The sequence below is a fragment of the Vicugna pacos genome, chromosome 23 (assembly GCF_048564905.1).
Source record: "Vicugna pacos chromosome 23, VicPac4, whole genome shotgun sequence".
Classification (NCBI taxonomy): domain Eukaryota; kingdom Metazoa; phylum Chordata; class Mammalia; order Artiodactyla; family Camelidae; genus Vicugna; species Vicugna pacos.
In genome coordinates this window covers 16,181,347-16,202,045 of record NC_133009.1, presented here as the reverse complement: position 1 = coordinate 16,202,045, position 20,699 = coordinate 16,181,347, and the positions used below count along the sequence as shown (strand labels likewise).

At 37.8% G+C, this 20,699-nt stretch overlaps 1 protein-coding gene across 1 annotated transcript in view; it reads left to right on the top strand.

The window, feature by feature from the left end:
- HMCN1 (hemicentin 1) overlaps nucleotides 1-20,699 on the top strand; it is a 400,921-nt gene that overhangs the window by 203,064 nt on the left and 177,158 nt on the right. Inside the window, exons 18-28 of the mRNA XM_006198786.4 lie at nucleotides 528-655; nucleotides 1,952-2,096; nucleotides 5,579-5,691; nucleotides 7,385-7,544; nucleotides 8,515-8,683; nucleotides 11,406-11,533; nucleotides 13,310-13,582; nucleotides 16,191-16,286; nucleotides 19,052-19,246; nucleotides 20,220-20,350; nucleotides 20,507-20,654. Coding sequence (XP_006198848.1) covers nucleotides 528-655; nucleotides 1,952-2,096; nucleotides 5,579-5,691; nucleotides 7,385-7,544; nucleotides 8,515-8,683; nucleotides 11,406-11,533; nucleotides 13,310-13,582; nucleotides 16,191-16,286; nucleotides 19,052-19,246; nucleotides 20,220-20,350; nucleotides 20,507-20,654 — 1,686 coding nt within the window. The remainder of the gene's footprint in view (nucleotides 1-527; nucleotides 656-1,951; nucleotides 2,097-5,578; nucleotides 5,692-7,384; nucleotides 7,545-8,514; nucleotides 8,684-11,405; nucleotides 11,534-13,309; nucleotides 13,583-16,190; nucleotides 16,287-19,051; nucleotides 19,247-20,219; nucleotides 20,351-20,506; nucleotides 20,655-20,699) is intronic.

Below are 20,699 nucleotides of genomic sequence, written 5' to 3'. Positions count from 1 at the left end.
GATTTTGCTTTGATTTATTTCTAGGAAAGAGCATGTCTACACTATTTCTTTACCATTCCATCTGAGAGAGTCCACCTCATTTCATTTGCCTGCGCTCTTATGACAACTTCCTCACTAATCTCGTCCCTTCCAGTTTCCCCTTGTCTAATAAGGTCTCAGATAAATATTTCCTGAAAATGATTTAGACGATTTCAACTTTTCTGTTTATGAATGCTTTCAGTCACTCTCCATTTGTCTCTTGAATACGTTGCAGATTTCTTGGCTTGACATTTCTGGCCTTTCAGGCCATAGACTTACTCTATTTCACCTTCTCTGCTTCAGTGCTCTTATCTGTCATCTTGCTGTTCCCTCTGCATAGAAGGATCGTTTACTCTACCTTCCAGTTCATGCCCAGGTGTATTTTAAAGTCCTGTTGTTGAAAACTCAGCTTTTAATAGCATGATTAGTAATCATGTTGGCCTGTAACAGAGCTTGACTTGCTCTGGGGTGATACGGGGTTGATAGTGCCTGTGCTCTCTCTGACTCAGTTGCTCCACTCATTGGAATCAGCCCTTCCGTGACCAGTGTAATTGAGGGACAGCAGCTTACTCTGCCTTGTGCTCTGTTGGCTGGAAATCCCATTCCAGAACGTCAGTGGGTAAAGAATTCAGCCATGGTAAGACCATTTTAAATCCATGCATTCATATTCCTTGTTTTCTTGAGTAAGAGGCAATGTATTCCAACCACTGAAAATTTCATGTAATAAATATACAAAAATATATTTTGTAAGTATATCAAAACTTTTCTTCAGTATTAACATGCTTACTCAGTTTTTATTATTTTGGAGTTAATATGATGGAGAAATAGCAAATGGTATAATTTTTTATAATTTTGCATTAAATTCAATGTAACTAATGAAGTCTTCAGAATATGTAAAAACTGAAGCAAGTATGAAGTTATTTTCATAACATTGAAATATTTTATATCCTTTGTAGGACATAATAAAATGTTAATGTTCTCATAAGTTGTTTCATTTTATATATTAATGTTTGTTATCTTCAAACATTCTTTTATTGTGAACTATTTAAAAATGTGGTTCTATTTTGTGTCATTGTTTTTCAGTGCATAACTTTTGATTATGAAAGAATGTGAAAAATGTTCACAGTTCTATGAAACTATTCTGTAAACTTGCTATCTATGGCAATAAATTTTCATCTAGTTCAGAGCATTTTTTCCTTCCATTTTCCACAGTATTAAGATTCACTCTCTTCTTGAAGTGCCAATTAAAAGTGAATTGATTCCATGAAATAAAATGTAAAAAATATTTGCATAAAAACTTGAGAAAAATGAATGCACCTCGATAATAAATGCCCTTATAACATAGGGTGATACTTTGTGAGTGCTAAGTTACCCTGTGATTGAACAAAATGCATGAATGGTACAGAGTAAGAGGTGATGATTCTTAAAAGAAACTATCATTCATCCGCCTTCCCTGATGCAGTTCCTGCGTTATACCTTGTTCTCTAATATTTGTATCTGTCACTGAAAGGGTGGGTGTTGAAATTAAGTCATATTCCCTCAGCTTGAATGATGCCTATTTGCCAAAATAAAAATATCAAACGGCTTGCAAGTGGTAATAATGTCTTCTTGAAAAAGAACAAATTAAGCCAAACGTAAAAGTGAAATTTGGGTCCTGAGTGATGATAAAGATTACAGAAATGTGAAGCAAGTGGTGTCTCTGTTTCTTTCCCTTTCTAGCATGTGCATAACTCTGACAGATGTTGGTATAATTTTTAGACCATTGATCCTACCCCTGCTAACATTTTATACTCATCATTTTTCACTGCAGGGTGTTAGAATATTTCATTATTTTATAAGATGTTTAATAACCCAGTTGGAAAAGAAAGCAGATCTGGTTTTGGCTTATGCAGCATTGCCTTTTTAATTAAAAATGACTGTTTTCCCCTTCAAGTTGGTCCAAAATCCTTACATCACTGTGCGCAGTGATGGGAGTCTCCACATTGAAAGAGTTCGCCTGCAGGATGGAGGCGAGTATACTTGTGTGGCCAGCAACGTTGCCGGAACCATTAACAAAACTACCACTGTGGACGTGCATGGTAAGAGGCATATCTGTCATCATTCTTTCCAAACCATGTTCAAAGGCTGGGTTCGTATCTCTAAACCGAGTAACTCTGTTCCTCCACTTATAAGAAGTAGATCTTTCCTTATTGTTATTCTTAACACAAAGCCTTATTTTTTGAACAATATTTATGTTGTCAAGGCTGTTTCCAGATTTCCTGTCTATACAAAAAACATTACTGGGAGTCACCAACTGAGTCTGGCCAAGGGCTTTTGTTAAGTGATTTCTTAATTGATAAAAATGAACTCAGTTCTCAAAGAGTTATGTTTAAAAATACATTTTAATTTCAGGCAGGATGAACTTATTATACCATCCAAAACTGCCTTTTCTTTTCAGATTGTGCAACAAGCAAGTCCTTAGTAATGACCCCTTTGTGTGTTGTCTAGAAATGACCCAAACTTTTCTAAAGGCTACGTCATGTGCTCCAAACAATCTTTTTGCGTGTTAAATTACTTAAAGGTCACAAATAAGAAAATCCAGAAGCTATCTTTTTTCCATTCATGAGTAACCGTTACCAGCTTTTTATATCTCAGTAAATAAGTGATAGCTTCATAGTGGAAGAAATTGTCATAACTTTTTTTGTTGTGTATTTCCTTTAAAGACTTTGCAACATTGCATTTTTAAAGTGTGGTTATTAAAAATTAGTTCTGTGTGCAGGGATGAAAGTAGAACAGAACATTTATTTTTAGTAGTTGATTTCAGTCTTTTTGGAGAATCTCATAATTTCCAAATTTTGCTTGGTCTGTTGAAATTTTCAGTGAATGCATGTCATGTTCTTTTTAAAGTGTGCTCCTCATTGTAAATAGCCTCTTCTGCCCTCTGTCTTATACCAGTCTTGTGCCAATCTCCTCCAACATTACATGAGATATTTTGAAGAAATACTAAAGTAATACTGAACTAGTTTTAGTCTAAAAGAGTCTACATAATGTCAGGTTGGATATAGTTGCATTTAACTATTCTTAAAGAAGATCAGTTCATTCATTTCCCAGAGGGTATTTTTGGACTGGTTTGAGAATCTAGTGTAGAAATGCACTGGTGTCATCTCCCTTCAGCGTCTAGCAACTGCCTAGAATTTTGTGTTGAGCAGGCGTCTGATGTAAATTTTCAGTTGGGTGAAAGAGTGACAGGCTTAGTTGTGATCCCTGCCAGACCCAAGGAGTATGGGGAAGACAGACAAACCAATGATGTGGTTTATCAAGATTACAAAAAAAATTTAACAATTAACAGTTAAAAGGTCATGTCACAATATTGTTTCATCCACCTTAGCCCAAAATGAATAACCGATTTAGTCAGTAAGGCTGAGAAAAATTAACCCAGTTGTTTGATGTGAACTAAATAAACTAAGCCAGATTTGTCTTTGAATGGGATCTGATGCAATACCACAACTTCTCTATACTTCTGTGTTTATGTTAATTTCATCCATCTGCCTCTCCACTTTTAAGAATATTTATTAAAGGCTCTCAACCAGTTCTTAAAAGAATTGAATTAATGAATGCAACTGTAAGTGCAAATTAAAATGACAGACCATTCAATTGTCATGTTGATTTGGTATGTCGGTTGACCCTCGGGAAGGAAACGGCTCTTCCGTACTCCAGTGTCATCAGATTTGAAAACTGTTGCCTAAATTTTTCCACTTGCCTACATAGCTATCAAACTCAGTATGCAGTTAAGAAAATGGCTTATTCCATGTTGCCACAAAATGACAGCAAAGCTGAAAGTTGACTATTCCATGATGACTCTGGAAATTAAATTTCTTGCTTTGAAGAGTAGCCTGACATTCTTGTCTGGGGCTGGGAATTTGCTGCCAGTTCTTTAAGAAGGTGTTATCTAAAGAATAAGCCCAGCCTTAGGAAAATGCAAGTCTGTAGTAAAGCTAATCTAAGCCTTTGAAAGGAAGTTTGTTGCACTGAGGTCTCTGGTATCTCATCTGACAAACTTCTCCAGGGTAGCTGGGATAATTCTAGAGAAATTTGACTTAAGGACAAAAGACTCAGTGCTTGAGCACTTGGGAGGGTTACCCCAAAATGTAAAAGACCCCAGTTTTTGTCTTACCTGAAATACAAGATTTACAGACAGGAGACAGTGCATTATGTAGCGAAAGATTTTTAAAGATTTAGTTAAAAAAGGGAAAGTACCCCTCCAAGAACGGAAGGCAGGCTGATCCAAGGGAGAAAAAACAGCAACTCTGGTCTCCACTTTCTCTTATACCCTCGCTTGCAGGTGGTATTTTGATTGATTGACAGCTCTTGTCCCTGGTATGCATAGTCATGTTTGGCCCCTTTTGCTCATGTCCTTACCCATGGTGTACACAGAAAAACCCAAGGTGGGGCAGGAGGCCTAAACCACAGTGTTAATTATATTAAAATGAACTGGATCAGGTCTGGTTAAGTCCTTTCTGCTACCATGCAGTCATGGCTGTCAGGTTTTAATCGGTTTCGTGCTGACACTCATTTAGAAGAAGTGAAGTCCCTTTATACTTGGAGGTGGGCATAACGCATCTTCCGCACCATCCTCCCTCTCCTCCACCTTATCTCCGGGTGTCCCCACTTACCTAACTACCTAACAGGAGCAGCTCCATTCTGGTATTTCTGGGGAAGGAAAGGAAAGGAAATGCCTGATACATATTGGCCTTTTATTGTATTCCTCGCACTATGTTAGGAACTTTCAGGCATGGGAGCTGAGCTTCTTTAATCAAATTCATTCTTTTGAGGGCATTGAATATTGATAATTAATATTTTGTATGTAAGTTGATTATGATTAACAGAGATACACAGAATGGAATGATTAACAGTCTTCCCGTTCCTTTCACTTCTACTCATATAACGGTAATCCTTCAGTCACTTTCTAAAGTCAAAACGTGTTTTATTCTTCTTAGTGAAAGATACTGACCTAGAATCCTATATTTTGGACTTTTAAATGTAAAATCCTAAGACCTTTTCAAGTTTTACTGCTGAATTCCTTTTAAGAAAACAGATTCTATTTTGGAGGTTAAATTTAGCAGCTCACTGAGTGATTTATATGTACAGACAGATATTGAGTGTGTTGGGCTAAACAGTCCGGTTCTCTGGAGGTGAGCTCGAGTCAGCTGACTGCAGCTTAAGGAATAACGGACAGTGATGGAATGTACATATTAAATGTATAACTCTCAGGGTGTAATTCTATCCTGAGTTTTCAGGGAGAAAATGAACTTTCTTCAGTCCTCTCATATTTTTGTTAGGAAAGTCACCTCATTACACATAACTTACAACTTGATTTTAATTGTTTTATTAAATTCTTCAGACTATTGTTATTTACTTTCTTACACTTGCTTACAAGTTACCCTACATTTCTGTCAGAAAAGTTTGACTCTTAACTAGTTTTTACAGATACTTGATGTATCCTGAAAATGTTCAACTTTAAACATATGAAGCTAAACGGAAGGACGGGTGCTCAGATTCTGCATATTGCTTCCTTTCCCAGTTCTGCCGACCATTCAGCATGGACAGCAGATACTGAGTACAATTGAAGGCATTCCAGTAACTTTACCATGCAAAGCAAGTGGAATTCCCAAACCATCTATCGTCTGGTCCAAGGTAAATGACGCACCTAGTGGTATCTGTTAACGTTACGTGTGTCACAACAATATGTGGATATTTTTAGTCATACGTGGAACTTGTCACTGTACAGTCGAACCTTATAAAAAGGAGAATCAGGAAGTCATACCACTCACAAGGGACCTTAAAATGTCCTTAGTGCATTCACCTACCAGATGCTTGTATAGTGTTAATAGCACAGCACTGAACACTAATATAGCACATTCTGTGTGCCAGGAACTTTTCTAAGCACTTTTTATGTAGCAGATCCTTTTTTACCCCTTGCCATGTCCCCTGAGCCCCTTTGATTTCAGCGTGGCTCTGGTGAACAGCTCCATGCTCTCCGCCAGGGTCGCACTTCAGGCATGTGCTTCTCTGATTTTGGGACTCAGGGCTTCCTCTAAAGCCCCACAAGGCCACTCAGGCTGCTGAGTGATCAGGAAGTGCAGGAACACGACCTCCTGGGGAGGGGGACAGGTGTCCATATAAATGCTCCACTTCTCATCCATTAGAAGACTCCTTCTGAGGTGCATCTGCTTAGTCTCTCCGAGGGTCCCCAGCACACTGAGCTTATAAGCCCAGCCACAGGGGAAACCCGGGCAGCAAAACCCTTTATTTGCTTTCTTTCCTTCTTGCCTCATTCTTCCACCTTCCTCTTCAAGCCTCTGGGAATCACTTGCCGAGTAAACTTCCCGACTCCATGTCTTTGTCTTGGACTGTGCTCTTCTGGAAGCCAAAATAAGACACACATACAAACGCATTTATTCCCTTGTATATCCCTGTCATGAAGTTGTCTGGTGTTTACTTGTGTTCTTGCAATGAGGAAAAACCCATTTCCCAAGGAAGTCCTTTCCATCTTCCAGCAGTCAAGGAAGGTGGTATATTTTCTGTAAGTTAATTTAAATCTGATAGAGAAGAATATAAGATAATGGCATAATAATGAAATGTGGCATTTGTATGGTTTTGCCACAACCAAAATATTTTACCTTACCATCTAATTCCATACTTCTAAAAATCTCTGAAATAGAAGTTGGTTTTGAGATCTGTAAATTAAATTGAAAGCTTACGATTTCTGCATTTTGGCACAAAAGTATAGTGGGGAAGCAGATCCCCAAACTGCACAGTGTCTGGTACTGAGTATAAGCCTAATGCATTTTAGGGAAATAGAAAAGTGAAATCTTCCCAGGATGGCCTTTGTGCTGTGATCACGCAGAGGTTGAGTCTGGGCTCCTGAGCCTACCTACTGGGGTTCAAGTTCCAGTTCTGCCACTGACTGACCCTGTGACTTTGGGCAAATTACTCCATCACACCTCCAGATTTAATACTTCCATCTGTAAAATAGGGGTTGTGGTAGTCCCTACTCATAATGTTGTTGTGAGCATGAAAATAGTTAATTCATGAGAAGTGCTCAGAAAAGTGTCTGGCTTAGCAGAGACGCTTAACCACCTGCTTCTGTTCCCTCATCACCTCCACTTTTAAGTGGCTCTGGGATGAAGGGGACCTGGTTTCGTATGAAGAAATGTCACCTTTGCACTATTTAATTTTTCTTACAAATAACCTGCTTCAAATTAGCGTTCTTTTAATCTCGTATTTTCCCCCTCAGATTTTTTTTTCTCCCTCTCTTCTTCTTCCAGACATTAAGTCGCTCCTTTATTATCTGAAAAAATACTTCTCTCTGTGGTATGTTTTGTAGAAAGGCGAGCTGATTTCCACCAGCAGTGCTAAGTTTTCTGCAGGGGCTGATGGCAGTCTGTACGTGGTGTCCCCCGGGGGTGAGGAGAGCGGGGAGTACGTCTGCACCGCCACCAACGCAGCCGGCTATGCCAAAAGGAAAGTGCAGCTGACCGTCTATGGTGAGGGCCCCCATGGAGAAATGTTTTTCTTTGACACTATCTGTCTGTGCCAAAACTCACATTTTTCTCCCAACTAATGTTACCAGAGGGCCGTACCCCTAACGTGAACTGCTTCCCCAAGTTTATATTTGTATTTTTTTTACAGAAATGTATTTTTACTGCCAATGAACACCTCCTCTACTTAGACTCTGATTTAAAGGGAGAGGAATTGTACAGCCATTTGGAAAAATTTTATGGTGTTTTTCCCTAGGAGTATGCTTATGACACCCAACCCTCTTAAGAAACACCACTTAGTTCAAAGTCCTAGAGGAGCCAAACCTTAGCTATGTCTCAGTTAACTCTCTGGTTTAAGGGATCTCTTTCACAGATGGCAGACTCCCAAAGGGTATTTCAGCTGACCTTTTCAGTATGTTCATTTTTTTTCTTTAATTAAACTATAGCCAGTTTACAATGTTGTATCAATTTCTGGTATACAGTATAATGTTTCAGCCATATATGTATACATACAGATACTGCTTTTCATATTCTTTTTCATTATAGGTTACTGCAAGATAGTGAATAGAGCTCCCTGTGCTAGGCAGTAGAAACTTGTTGTTTACCTATTTCATATATAGTCGTTAGTATCTGCAAATCTTGAACTCCCAGTTTATCCCTTCCCACCCCCTTTCCCGCTGGTAACCATAGATTTGTTTTCTATGTCTGTGAGTCTGTTTCTGTTTTGTAAATAAGTTCATTTGTGTTTGTGTGTTCTAAAAGGATGACCCAAAAGGGGAAACTTTCTAGTCATTTCCCTTCAAGTTCTCACAATAAATATTAATGGAATGTTTTAGATACGTCCCAAAACTTTGGAGTAAACAACTTTTTCTTTTTGCAAATGATTTGAGTATTAGTAGTCCACAAGTTAATGCACATTAAAGTGTGCTTTGTTTTCAGTGTCCTATTTCCCTTCCAAAACATGTGTTTATTTTAGTAAGGCCCAGAGTGCTTGGAGATCAACGAGGGCTGTCCGAGGATAAGCCTGTGGAGATCTCGGTCCTTGCCGGGGAAGAGGTGACGCTGCCCTGTGAAGTGAAGAGCTTGCCCCCACCCACTGTTACCTGGGCCAGGGAGACCCAGCTCATCTCACCATTTTCTCCAAGGTAGGACCCTTGGGATGAATCAAAACATGTGAAACATAGTCTCTTGGGACAGTTGGCTGTACCTGTTGAGGTTTTCAAATGTCTCAACAACAACAACAAACACCCCCCCCAAAACCCTTGCAAATTTGAGATAATTTACATGTACATCCTACAGAAAATATATATATCTTTGAAGATACTCCTTAACATCAGAAATGCTAACACCCAGTTTTCACATAATTTCCCACTAGTGCACTTCTACAAGATAGTTACAAAAATGGGGCAGATCAGTATGTAGATTCCTGTTAGCACAAAGTGCATATTACACATAAAATTCCATTAGTCTCAGAGGAGCAATAAAACACAGTAGGTTCTGATGTCTAGGATTTGACTTTCATTAGATGGGTTTATAAAAATCTTCTTGATTACACTACAACTCTTGTACAAGTAAAGGCCCCCTGAAACAGTATATTTGACAGTCTATGCGACAAGGAGAGCAGAATCCCAGAGCCTTTACGAGCACCTTTGTTGCTGTGCAGGTGTGAGTTTCAATTTACCTTCACCACTTAAAGCATACCTGAAACTTTTGGCATTTTTTTCAGTGGGCCTCTGTGAACCTGAGATTTCTTATGTAAAAAATGGTTGTAATACCTGGAAGGATGGTATAAGATAATGTACATTGCGTATCCGCTGTCTCTAGTTCTAAAGGAATGGTAGCAGTTTCTGTTGTAACTTAACATTATGCCCAAAGTTACTGGTGAAATAAAACTGACATCCTCTAGCAAGTCGATTAGACTTGCTGATGTGTAGTTATGAAGCTATAAATTCATGCCACTGTAATTTCCCTACCCCTGGTGAGAAAAAAATGTGCATGATCAAGAACTGCTTTATTCTTTCTTTGAAAAAATATTTGCCTTAAATATTTTTGAGTAAAATAAATACCATATTTCAGATAAAATTGTAGTTTCATTGTTCCTCTCCCCAGTCATCATCTCTTTTCTCCCTTCCCGGAGGCAGACGCTGCTGTAGACTTGGTATGCATCCTGTACAAACATCCTTAAACAGCATAATAGACTATTGTTTTCTCTATTCTAAATTTTGTTTTGTGTACCTGTTTGCAACTTACCATCGTAATGTAATGTGTATTATTATTCTACTGCTTGCTGTATTGAGTCAACATGTATCCATTTTTATACGTTTCCCTGTTGATGGACATTCATGCTGCTTGCTTTGTCTTTCTACTTTTTCTTCTTTTCTTTGGGGGGAAGGGGAAGTTTACAAGTAAGGCTTTTCAGGGAATATCTTTTTGTGCACATGCCTGTTTCTTTGAGACTTTGTACCTAGAACTAGTTTCTAGTCAGAATGAATGCCTGTTTTTTAGCGTTGCAGACATTACCAAACTGCCCTCCAAAAGGACAGTCTTGATTTAACTTCCACCAGAACACAGGTATACCTGTTGCCAAATTAATGCCTTGTGTTGACTGACTGAAATTTTTTTGCCAGCTGTATGGGTGTGAAATGGTGTCCTGCAACTGTCTGAGTTTTTGTGCGATGGACTTCCAGTGAGCCGAGAATGCTTTCCCTTGTTTGCTGACCATTTGTGTTATCTGTGAATTGCCTCTTTAAACCTACTGCAGTGACTTGTTTCCCTTTGTCTTATTGAATGTGGAAAGTCGGTTTTTGTTCTTAATAACAGTCCTTTTTTGTATGTGTTGAAAATATCTCTCAGTCTACTACTAGCCTTTCAAGTTTATTTATGCATGGTGTTTAGTCATACAGAATTTTAAAATTTCTAGGTAGCTCAAGGTGTAAATTTGTTATTTTTCAGACTTGTACTTTAGGAAGGTCATAAACAGAACTCCAGTGTTTTATCGCAATATTTTGTTTGAAGTTTTGTTTTTCACATTTTGGATTTTAATACACCTGAATTTTTATTTCATGTGTAGTATTAGATAGTGCTCTAGTTTTATTTATTTATTTTTTCCACATGGAGAATCAGTTGCCCAACACGATTTCTGGATAGTTAGCCCTTCCCTGCCTTTTTGTACTATCACCTCTGATACTGCATATTACATGCTGAGTTCTCAGATATGCTAGAGTCTTTTGCAGGGCGGGGTGGGGCGGGGGTCCTCCATTTTTAACTATTTATCCATTTGTCTGCCTCTGGGCTGGGAGCACATTTTATTTGTCTTAGCTTTATAAGAAATCTTGATAGTAAGTAGGTCTGTGTTGTCCCCTCCCTCTTAAATACAGCTAACATAATATTTTTATATGTAGATCTGGTTTCACTACATAAGAGGAATATATGCAATATATAAGAATTACATATGTACCTTCTTTTGCTTTTATTTTCTAGCACAGTAAAGTTTTAAATGAAGGATTGTAGGAAAGAAGCAAAAATGTGTTCAAAATATATTCAAAGTTTACTAACACATATGTTTGCTTTGTAGAGCTGCAATTTAGTAAAGCAGAGAGATGTACAATTATTTCACAATTTTAGCCTATTAGATTAGTGTTAAATGTAAAAGAAACCTGCCTTGGTTTTTTGTAAGAATGTCATACAGAATACACAAGATAATTATGAAAATTCCTGACTTTTAAGGTGTTTAGAAATGACATTATAGATGGGAGACTGGTTTCCAAAACTGCTTGCAGAGTAATGATTCCATATTGAAGGGCAGCTGCAGAGGAAACACTTAAATTCCCCTGCTTTATGGTTTACTCTGTGGTTTCTTTCTTTTAGACACACATTCCTCCCTTCTGGTTCAATGAAGATCACTGAGACCCGCGTTTCGGATAGTGGGATGTATCTCTGCGTTGCCACGAATATTGCTGGGAATGTGACTCAGTCTGTTAAATTAAATGTCCACGGTGAGTTTTGAAATGAAGGCATATGCTGTCTGTGGACTGGCCACAGGGAAACCTAGCTCCCCAGTTTCTTTGAGAGTTAACCCTCGTAATCATAGCAAAATTTTCTGAAATCTGAGACTTGTGTTTTTTCTTTCATTGTACTTTGAAAAGTTGATCTGCCATCTATAAATAACTTTCCCCTTCTCCTCCAATGAACAGTATTAAAATTTTGGATCTCAGTTTTACTAGATGTCCACAGTCACTTACGATTATTGTTGATACATCGTTAAAAAAAAAAAAAAAGACATGTGTTGAGAGTGGTGGCTTTTGGTAGAGGTGAATGTGAATTCTCCAAGAAGAATTTAATAGCATAGTTAATGGTCATTTTCAGTGTTTGTAGAGCTCAGCAACTGCAGACATCCTGCTCCTAGGGTTCTTTAACCACACCAGAGCTCTCTTGGTGGTCTGCTTGCTTCCTCGAGTTACCATAGTCTGTCCAGTTACTCATTCATTCAGCACAGGCATACTGGGCACATACACTTAGCCAGGCATCCGCATACTATCAGGAGACATTTTCTCGGCTAGTATCGACCTGATTTCACTCTCAGATCAATCACTACACTGATGTCCTATTGGCCATGGGGTATGAAGTCCAGAGACTTCTGTCATTTACTAGCTCTAGGGCAACAGGCATGTTTCCTACCTACCCCCCTTTTATCTTTTCTCTCTTGTAAAATGATGGTAGTAATACAGGCACATCTTGGAGCTAATACGGAACTGGCACCAGACCAGCTCAATGAAGCAAAATACGGCAATAAAGTGAATATGGTAGTAAAGTGAGTCACATGAATTGTTTGATTTCCCAGTGCATAAATTAAAAATTACACTTATACTATACCGTAGTCTGTGCAGTGGGCAACAGCATTATGTCTAAACCATGTACCTTAATTAAAAAATACCTTATTGCTAAAAAGTGCTGTCTATCATCTGACAATGCAAGGTTGCCATAAAACTTCAATTTGTAAAAATCACAGTATCTGTAAAGTGCAATAAAGCGAAGCACAGTGAAAACCTGCAGAAGTATGTTGGTTAAATACTAAGTTTTAATAAAAGGACAGAGAAATATGGTTTTTTTAGAGACATAAAGTACATAAATTCTAATCATATCCCTATGAGTCAACTTGATTCTATAGTTTACAATGCATGTATGTGAATAATACTTGCCAGTGTTTTAATAAATGATCTCATTTGAATTTCTAAAGGAAGGTAGATAATATGAAATAATAGAGACTTTATCTTGATTTTCTTCTCTGAAATTAGCAAAAGCTTTTATGAGAAACATTTCTTACTGTCTGGCTACACCTGCCACAAAGAGAACATAACTAAGCATATATGGAGAGAAATGCTTTTTGTTTTACTCTTATATTACAGAAATTATCTGGATTGCCATTTAAGAGGATTTTAAACCTTAAGTTACTTAAGAAAGCTGACATCTTTAAATGCTGGCTCTTCCTCAAGTTTGGAATGAAGAGTTTTATATATAATATTTCCCATAATCCTTGCAGTGTGTTGGTATTGAAGAGGCTATTTTGCCTGCATTACCATGAGAACAGGCCTCAGGACATATACTGAATTGCCCTAGATCACACAGCTAGTAAGTGGCCTGAGCTTGGGTCCAAATCCTGAGATTATTTCACTTTCTCTCGCTGCCTCTGGGTAAGGAAATCTCACTTAAAATGAGAAAAGGATGGCATTTTTTCAAAAATTGGATTATTAATACTCAGTTGTTGTTTCCAGTTCCCCCAAAGATACAGCGTGGACCTAACGTGATGAAAGTCCGAGTTGGTCAAAGAGTGGACTTTCCCTGCAGTGCTCAAGGGACGCCTGTTCCTGTGATCAGCTGGTTGAAAGATGGAAATGCCGTGCTGGTTGATGGACTGCAGCATATGAGTAATCCAGATGGAACACTGAGCATCCACCAAGCCACGCTCTCAGATGCCGGCACGTATATGTGTGTCGCTACTAACATAGCAGGCAGCGACGAGACGGAGATAACACTGCACGTCCAAGGTGATTTGGGGCCTAGAAGAATAAACGTGTGGTGGAAGTGGGGAGTAGGGGAAAAGCCCTGGAGTCTGTACAATACATGTCATCTTGGATGACTTCCGGAAGATTTCTGTGTACCTTTTATGTCTCTTTAGTTAACTTTGAAAGGAGAACGATTCCAGAAAGAAATGAAACCGTCCATTACTAACCGTGTTTACTTTTGAAAGTGGAGTTGACATGGATGATATAGATAATGAAGACAGTCCTGAATAAGACCCCCCACCACCACTGTTTTTGGTTTGCGGGAAATTGTAGGCAGAATGGTTTGGAGTAGGATTCAGTCATAGTAGTAGGTTGCACTCAATATCAACCCTTAAAAAAGTCAAGGTCCACTGTTCCCTCTAATGGTGTTGGCCTTATTTTGAGTGTTTAATGATCAGTCTTTATTCCTTCAAGCAAGAAGTATTTATCAGGTTCCTGCCAGATGTCTGTCATGTTCTGGGCAGTGAGGCGAAAATAGTGACACAGGCAAAACACCTGCTCTTGCGAGCTGTTCTGTAAGCAGGCAGAAAGCAAGCAAGCAAATGAACAAGAAATACAGGTCGTGCGATGGGATGTGGAGAAATTAAAATAGGGTGATGCTCCCAGCAGTTAGCTGCTTTAGATTGAATGGTCAGGTCGGGCTTCTCTGAGGAGGTGCTATTTAGAGGGAGATCTTGTTGACTGGAAAGCATCAGCCGTGTCCAATCAGGAGGAAGAGTGTTCCTGTCAGAGAGAATACCAGTGCAAAGGTAAGAGAACAGAAGCAGATATTGTACTTAGCATAGTACTTAGTACTTAGTACACAGTACTTACTTCAGACCTGGCACACTGCAGTTCTTTGTGGATGGATAGCTAGTTCACTGTCGGAGAGCTTGTCCGGTTCATTCATTCACTCCACAAACTTTATTAGGTGCTAATGTTTATGATTGAATAGGAAAGATAGACATTTATAAAATAATTACAAACTGGTTAGTGCCATCATGAAATGGTAGGAGTATCTATTTGAGTTTTTAACAGAAAGGCAAAGGCTTCCTTGGGTTAGGGCCATGCCACTTGAGACTTGAAAAGTGAGTGGAAGTATATTGGATGATGGGCAAAAGTGCAGTGGGGTGGAGAGAACCTTCTAGGAGAAGGACGTAGAGTGTGAAGAGGAGGGAATGTGGTAATTTGGATATACTAGGCTGAGTCAGTAAACCAATCAACAAAGGCCAGCTAGCTGCATTCCACACTGCACTGTGAGTGACATGTGATAAGGCAGGACACCCCATCATGGGCCAGATTATCCAGGACCTGGGAACCCAGATTAAGGAGTTTAGACTTCATTCTAAGTGCAATGAAAAAACTTAGTGGGGTTATTACTGGGGAAGTGGCGTGTCAAATTTGGACTTAAAAAGGTCACTCTTTAGGGAGAGAATTGTTTGGCTAGGTATGGTGAAGGAAAACAGCTGAAGACTACAGAAACAGCTCAAGCAAAGATGATGGCAGCTGGACTGGAGGAAAGAAGGAAATGGACTCAAAATAATTAGGAGAGGAAATCAGGAAATGGACTGGATTTGGGGAGTGATGGAGAAGGAGCCCTCAAGGATGACTCCTAAATTTCTTCGTGAAATGATCAGGTAGTGAGGCTGTTCAGACAGATAGGATGGTGGGATGGCACAACAAAGAAAGAACAAGTGTGAAACTTTATTCTACAAAATGAGTGCAAGTAGTGACTTCAGTCGGGGAAGCCACACAATGAGATTTGTGGTTCAGAGAGAATGTTCCAAGGGCTCGATAGAACATGAATCCAAGGGGGAACATATTTGAGAAAAGGACCCCAGTAAGAAGCCCATTGGAATAGTTCTGGCAAGAAAGAGTAAGGGTCTGAAACAAGCAGTGACCTTAAGGATAGAGAGGAAGATACAGATGTGTGAACATCTATGGTGCCATGGGATTGATCAATGTGGAGGTCAGAAGTAAGGGAGAAAGATATAAGAAACATTAGGTGAACCATGATGAAGGAATAAAGCAAACATAATATGAATGTGGGAAGCATAAAATGATGAATTTTAGGGGATATATTTTGAGTTTTAGACCTCTGGGTCACATTTTGGTAGAAAAATCTGGCAGCTCGAATTATGAGTCCTTTTTAAAAGAAGAATCAGGAAAGATAGAAACTCACCAATGGATGTGGTAGATGATACCTCAGAAGAATTTGATGTTGCCCAAGGAAAGCCTGTGATAATGCTTTTATTTTATTTTTTAAAACATTCTTTTATTGAGCTATAGTCATTTTACAATGTTGTGTCAAATTCCAGTGTAGAGCACAATTTTTCAGTTATATATGAACATACACACATTCATTGTCACATTCTCCTTCGCTGTGAGCCACCACAAGATCCTGTATATATTTCCCTGTGCTACACAGTACAGTCTTGTTTATCTGTTCTACATTTTGAAATCCCAGTTCCTTCCCACCCCCGTCCCCCTGGCAACCACAAGTTTGTATTCTATTTCTATGAGTCTGTTTCCGTTTTGTATTTATGTTTTTTTTTAAGATTCCGCATATGAGCAATCTCATATGATAATAATGCTTTTATTTTTCTGATAGAACCACCTACACTGGAAGATCTAGACCCTCCATATAACACTCCGTTCCAAGAAAGAGTGGCCAGTCAGCGCATTGCATTTCCATGTCCTGCAAAAGGTGTGTAATACTCAGACTTCTGGGCATTGGCAGAATGTTATATTGTCCAGAAGTCTATATTGAACCCCAAACATCATCTTTGTAAACAGTCTTTGTTATAACATTTTGCATAATAGGAACTAATCCTCCTTTCAAATAACAGCTTTGAATAGGTATGTTTCCCTCCCAGGTATTTTATTTCCTTTGACGGAAGGACCCTTCCATTCTTTCAAACTTGCCTCATCAAGTATGTTTTCCAGGTGGTGCATCCTCCTTCCTGTTACTTCTTAGTTCATTGTGTTTCGACAGGATTTCTCTTTAAAGTGTGACAGCTAGGACTATTCAAAATATTGCACATTTATCTCACTTGGTCAGAAGTATAAAATTAAGACAATCCCCTTTTTTGTTCTAGACACTTTTCTAAAAAAACTCTTTTTAAAGATTTATCCTTCACAGGTGATTCTAGAGCCGAGTTATAACTTTGCTCTCTGAGGCTTATTCAAGCCCCTTTTCTCCATGAATCTCTGGACTTCCTGTCCCATCATGTTTCCTGGCAGATGGTTATTATCTATCCTCCAGCTGGAGTGAAAAAGGCACAGTTACTATCACCTTACTCTGGATGTTCAGTAGGTTGGTTAAGAGCATCCTCTCTTTCACATACGCATTCATCTGCAATGACTCAATGAGTCTGTAGCGGTTCTGGCAAAATCCAGTCAGTATTCTTTCCATAAGTACCTGGAGAGCTCTGTGCAGATGGTACCATTAGTGCTCCACACATGCCTCTTAGCAGTTGTTCCAGGAGACAGTGGCAATTGAAGGTCCTCATGACTGTCTCTGTTTCTTTTTTTTGTCTTCGTATATATATATTTTATTGAAGTATAGTCAGTTTACAGTGTTGTGTCAATTTCTGGTGTACAGCATAATGCTTCAGTCATACATGAACATGCATAAATTCGTTTTCATATTCTTTTTCACTGTAAGTTACTGCAAGATATTGAATATAGTTCCCTGTGCTATACAGTATGAACTTGTTTATTTTATATATATATTAGTTTCTGCAAATGTCAAACTCGCAATTTATCCCTTCCCAAGATTTTGCATCTCTTAACAGTATTTCTCTCATCAATGATTATTTTCTACCAGCATTAAAAGAAAAGTAACTTTAACAACCTTTTTAGATACTTAAAGGATTGGGAGTAACTATTCCCAGAGTCAGGGAGGGGAGGAGGCAAGGCATGGAGAGGAATCCTTTAGAAAAGTTTAAGTTCAGGTAAGTACTGTTAGGTGCTCACTACCCGCAGACCAGTAGCACTTTTGCTCTCCACTCTCCACTGGAGCCCGAATTCCCAAGCTGGTTTGGACTTCCCTTTTTCATTTTGAAATACCACCTCTTCATGGTTTACTATTTTCACCTGGGAGATAATTCTTAAATTCATTTACAGTAGCTAGATGCCTTTCCATTGTCTTTGCCATGAATTTCCTCATGACCATGGTTGTTCTACTATTTAGAAATTAAAGATAATAGTTTATTTTTTGCTTGTTTATTTACTTTTTCCTTTATTAACTCAACAAATATTAATTGAGAAATTTTAAAATTCCGTAAAGGGATGAGCAGGATGTAAGGAAATTGTTAAAACCTGCTTTTTTTTTCCTTTACATGGTGAACAATTGCAGTCTATCAATTTTACCTTCTCTTCCTCATCAGTCAGCATCTTGCTATGAGGACGATGAAATGGACCAATCTTTTTGTTTTGTTTTTTCTGTAAATATAATTTTCATAGTCACTTTTATAATTCCTTAATTCAATTTGAGTTTATCCTCAATAACATGTTCTGTATATTCCTGCCATTATTTTGTACCTGTCTTTGGTATACAACCATCTTTAATATTTTATTATCCTTTAAGATTATTAACCATGTCTTATACAATTATTTTTATTTAATATATCTTTTGTTATCTTTATAGAGATTTAGTAAAATGTTTAAGTATTTAGAATAGTGCCTGGCACATTGTTTTCTAAATAATTACATTCTTAAAATAGAGCTAATGTTTGTCTATTTCCAATATGTTCTTTTGGCTCCATTATGCATTTTAAGATGGTTTTATCACTTTTACTCTTGAGTATATAACTTCCATTCACTCTGTTGGTCGTAAATAAATCCAGGAAAGCAGTTCCGCTCACTACTTTCTCAACATTCTTTTCAGTATAAAAAGTCAAGGATTGATCTATTGCCCTGTGTTTAACAGAATGGGATCCCCAGAAGATGCGTGGATAGTAGAAGTTCCTCATCTATGCTATTATCAGGCCTGTTTAAAATGTGAATTATGAAGCATCATTTCTGTACATCATTTTTGCACTCTGGTTGAGCAATCTTCATGTTATGTTCCTGTGATGTATCTTATTTTTGTTTTCCTTTGTTTTCACCAAACCCTCCCAATTTCTAATCCTTTGTATTAATATAGCTTTTTTATCCCACTAATCACCATGACCTCGCTCAAGAAAATGCTTTGCTTGCTATCATCTGAATGTCTTGATAAAAACAACTTTGATCAAACTCTGCACTAAAGACCAAAGATCTTTTAAGACTGACCAGGAACTAGAGGCATCAAATACCGTAATCTCTTCAAAATTCCATGCCAGCAGCAGGATCTTGAAAGCAGCATAGCACCCTGAGGGCACATATTATAATCGTTAACAAATTTTATTTCTCCTCAAGATATTTGATACTTAGTAGTGATTTCTGATTTTGTTGTAAAATATCACAAAGCTTTCATTTCTTGTTTAGGTACCCCCAAACCAACCATCAAATGGTTGCGGAATGGTAGAGAGCTGACAGGCAGGGAGCCTGGTATTTCCATATTAGAAGATGGCACATTGTTGGTTATTGCCTCTGTTACACCGTATGACAATGGGGAGTACATCTGTGTGGCAGTCAACGAAGCTGGAACCACAGAAAGAAAATATAACCTCAAAGTCCATGGTAAATACAGATAAAAATTCTAAAATCATGTAATTGAATATGTAACATTTTCAAATTCTCTTATATACAAGTCATCTTTTGGTGTAGTATCATTTAATATTTATGTGAATAGACATGTTATCAAACAAAACTGGTGATCTAACTGCATTGATTGATTGATTTGATTTAAATTTTATATGATTTTTATTGGGATTTTATGTCATTCAAAGTTCAAATGTAGAAAATGATACATAGTAGTCGAAAGTCTTCTGGCCCTGAGCTAAGCCATCTCTTTATGCTCCCTATGGGCAAGGAAAGTTTTCCCAGAGATATTTTATGCAAATACAAAGAAATATGAATATATTTTATCCTTTTTTTGACATAGAAAAAGATATATATAGTAGACCATTAAATCCATTAACCTGCACCTTGTCTGTTTCATTAAACAGTCTTATCTTGGGAATTATTCAGTATTCCTCTTATTTATACCTACCTAGCATCCCAGTTATACCACGATTTACTTAACCTCCTTCTATTTTTGACTAGCATTTAGTTTGTTACCATTTTTTACTATTTTAAGTAATGCTTCAATGAAAATCATATACGCTGTGTCATTTTACATGAGTCAAAAGGGTATGTACGTTTTAAAATTTGTTGGCTATTGGCTTCCAAACACTGGGCAATATTCACTCTTATCAGCAAGTTAGTGAATCCCACATGACTTGAGACTCTAGCAGTTTGCATTTTGAGTGGTATGTGGAATAAATAGGTCCTCCCTTAAGTTTATCCTTAATTCAAAACCCTGTAATAATAAAGTAGAAATTCAGCCAGGGTTACTTGTAGGTACATTGGTTAAGACTTTTTATTTTATAATAAAGCCTTTTTAACTATCAAATAAATACCTCAGAATTTGCTTTCTAAAGTCCTTTCTAAAGAAATTTTATATAGAATATTTATTTTAAACTATCTGACTACAATTTCTCTCTTTTTACAGTTCCTCCAGTAATTAAAGATAAAGATCAAGTGACAAATGTGTCCGTGTTGGTCAACCAGCTGACCAGTCTCTTTTGTGAAGTTGAAGGTACTCCATCTCCCATCATTACGTGGTATAAAGATGATGTCCAGGTAAATGGAGACATCCAGATATGCATAGTTCCTTGCCTCTGCCTCTGAAATAAGTGTGACTTTCTTATTAATAATAATATTAAAATTTTACTTCAAATTTTAATTATGCATTTTTATTAGGATTGGAAATAACACTGACCCTTTTGGCCCTAAAAGGTGACTGAAAGCAGCACCGTTCAGATTGTGAACAATGGGAAGATATTAAAGCTCTTCAAAGCCACACCGGAAGATGCAGGAAGATATTCCTGCAAAGCAATTAATATTGCAGGCATGTCTCAGAAGTATTTTAACATCGATATCCTAGGTAAGGGAAACATTCTTTTAAAAGACTGCAATTTGGATGTGTTTC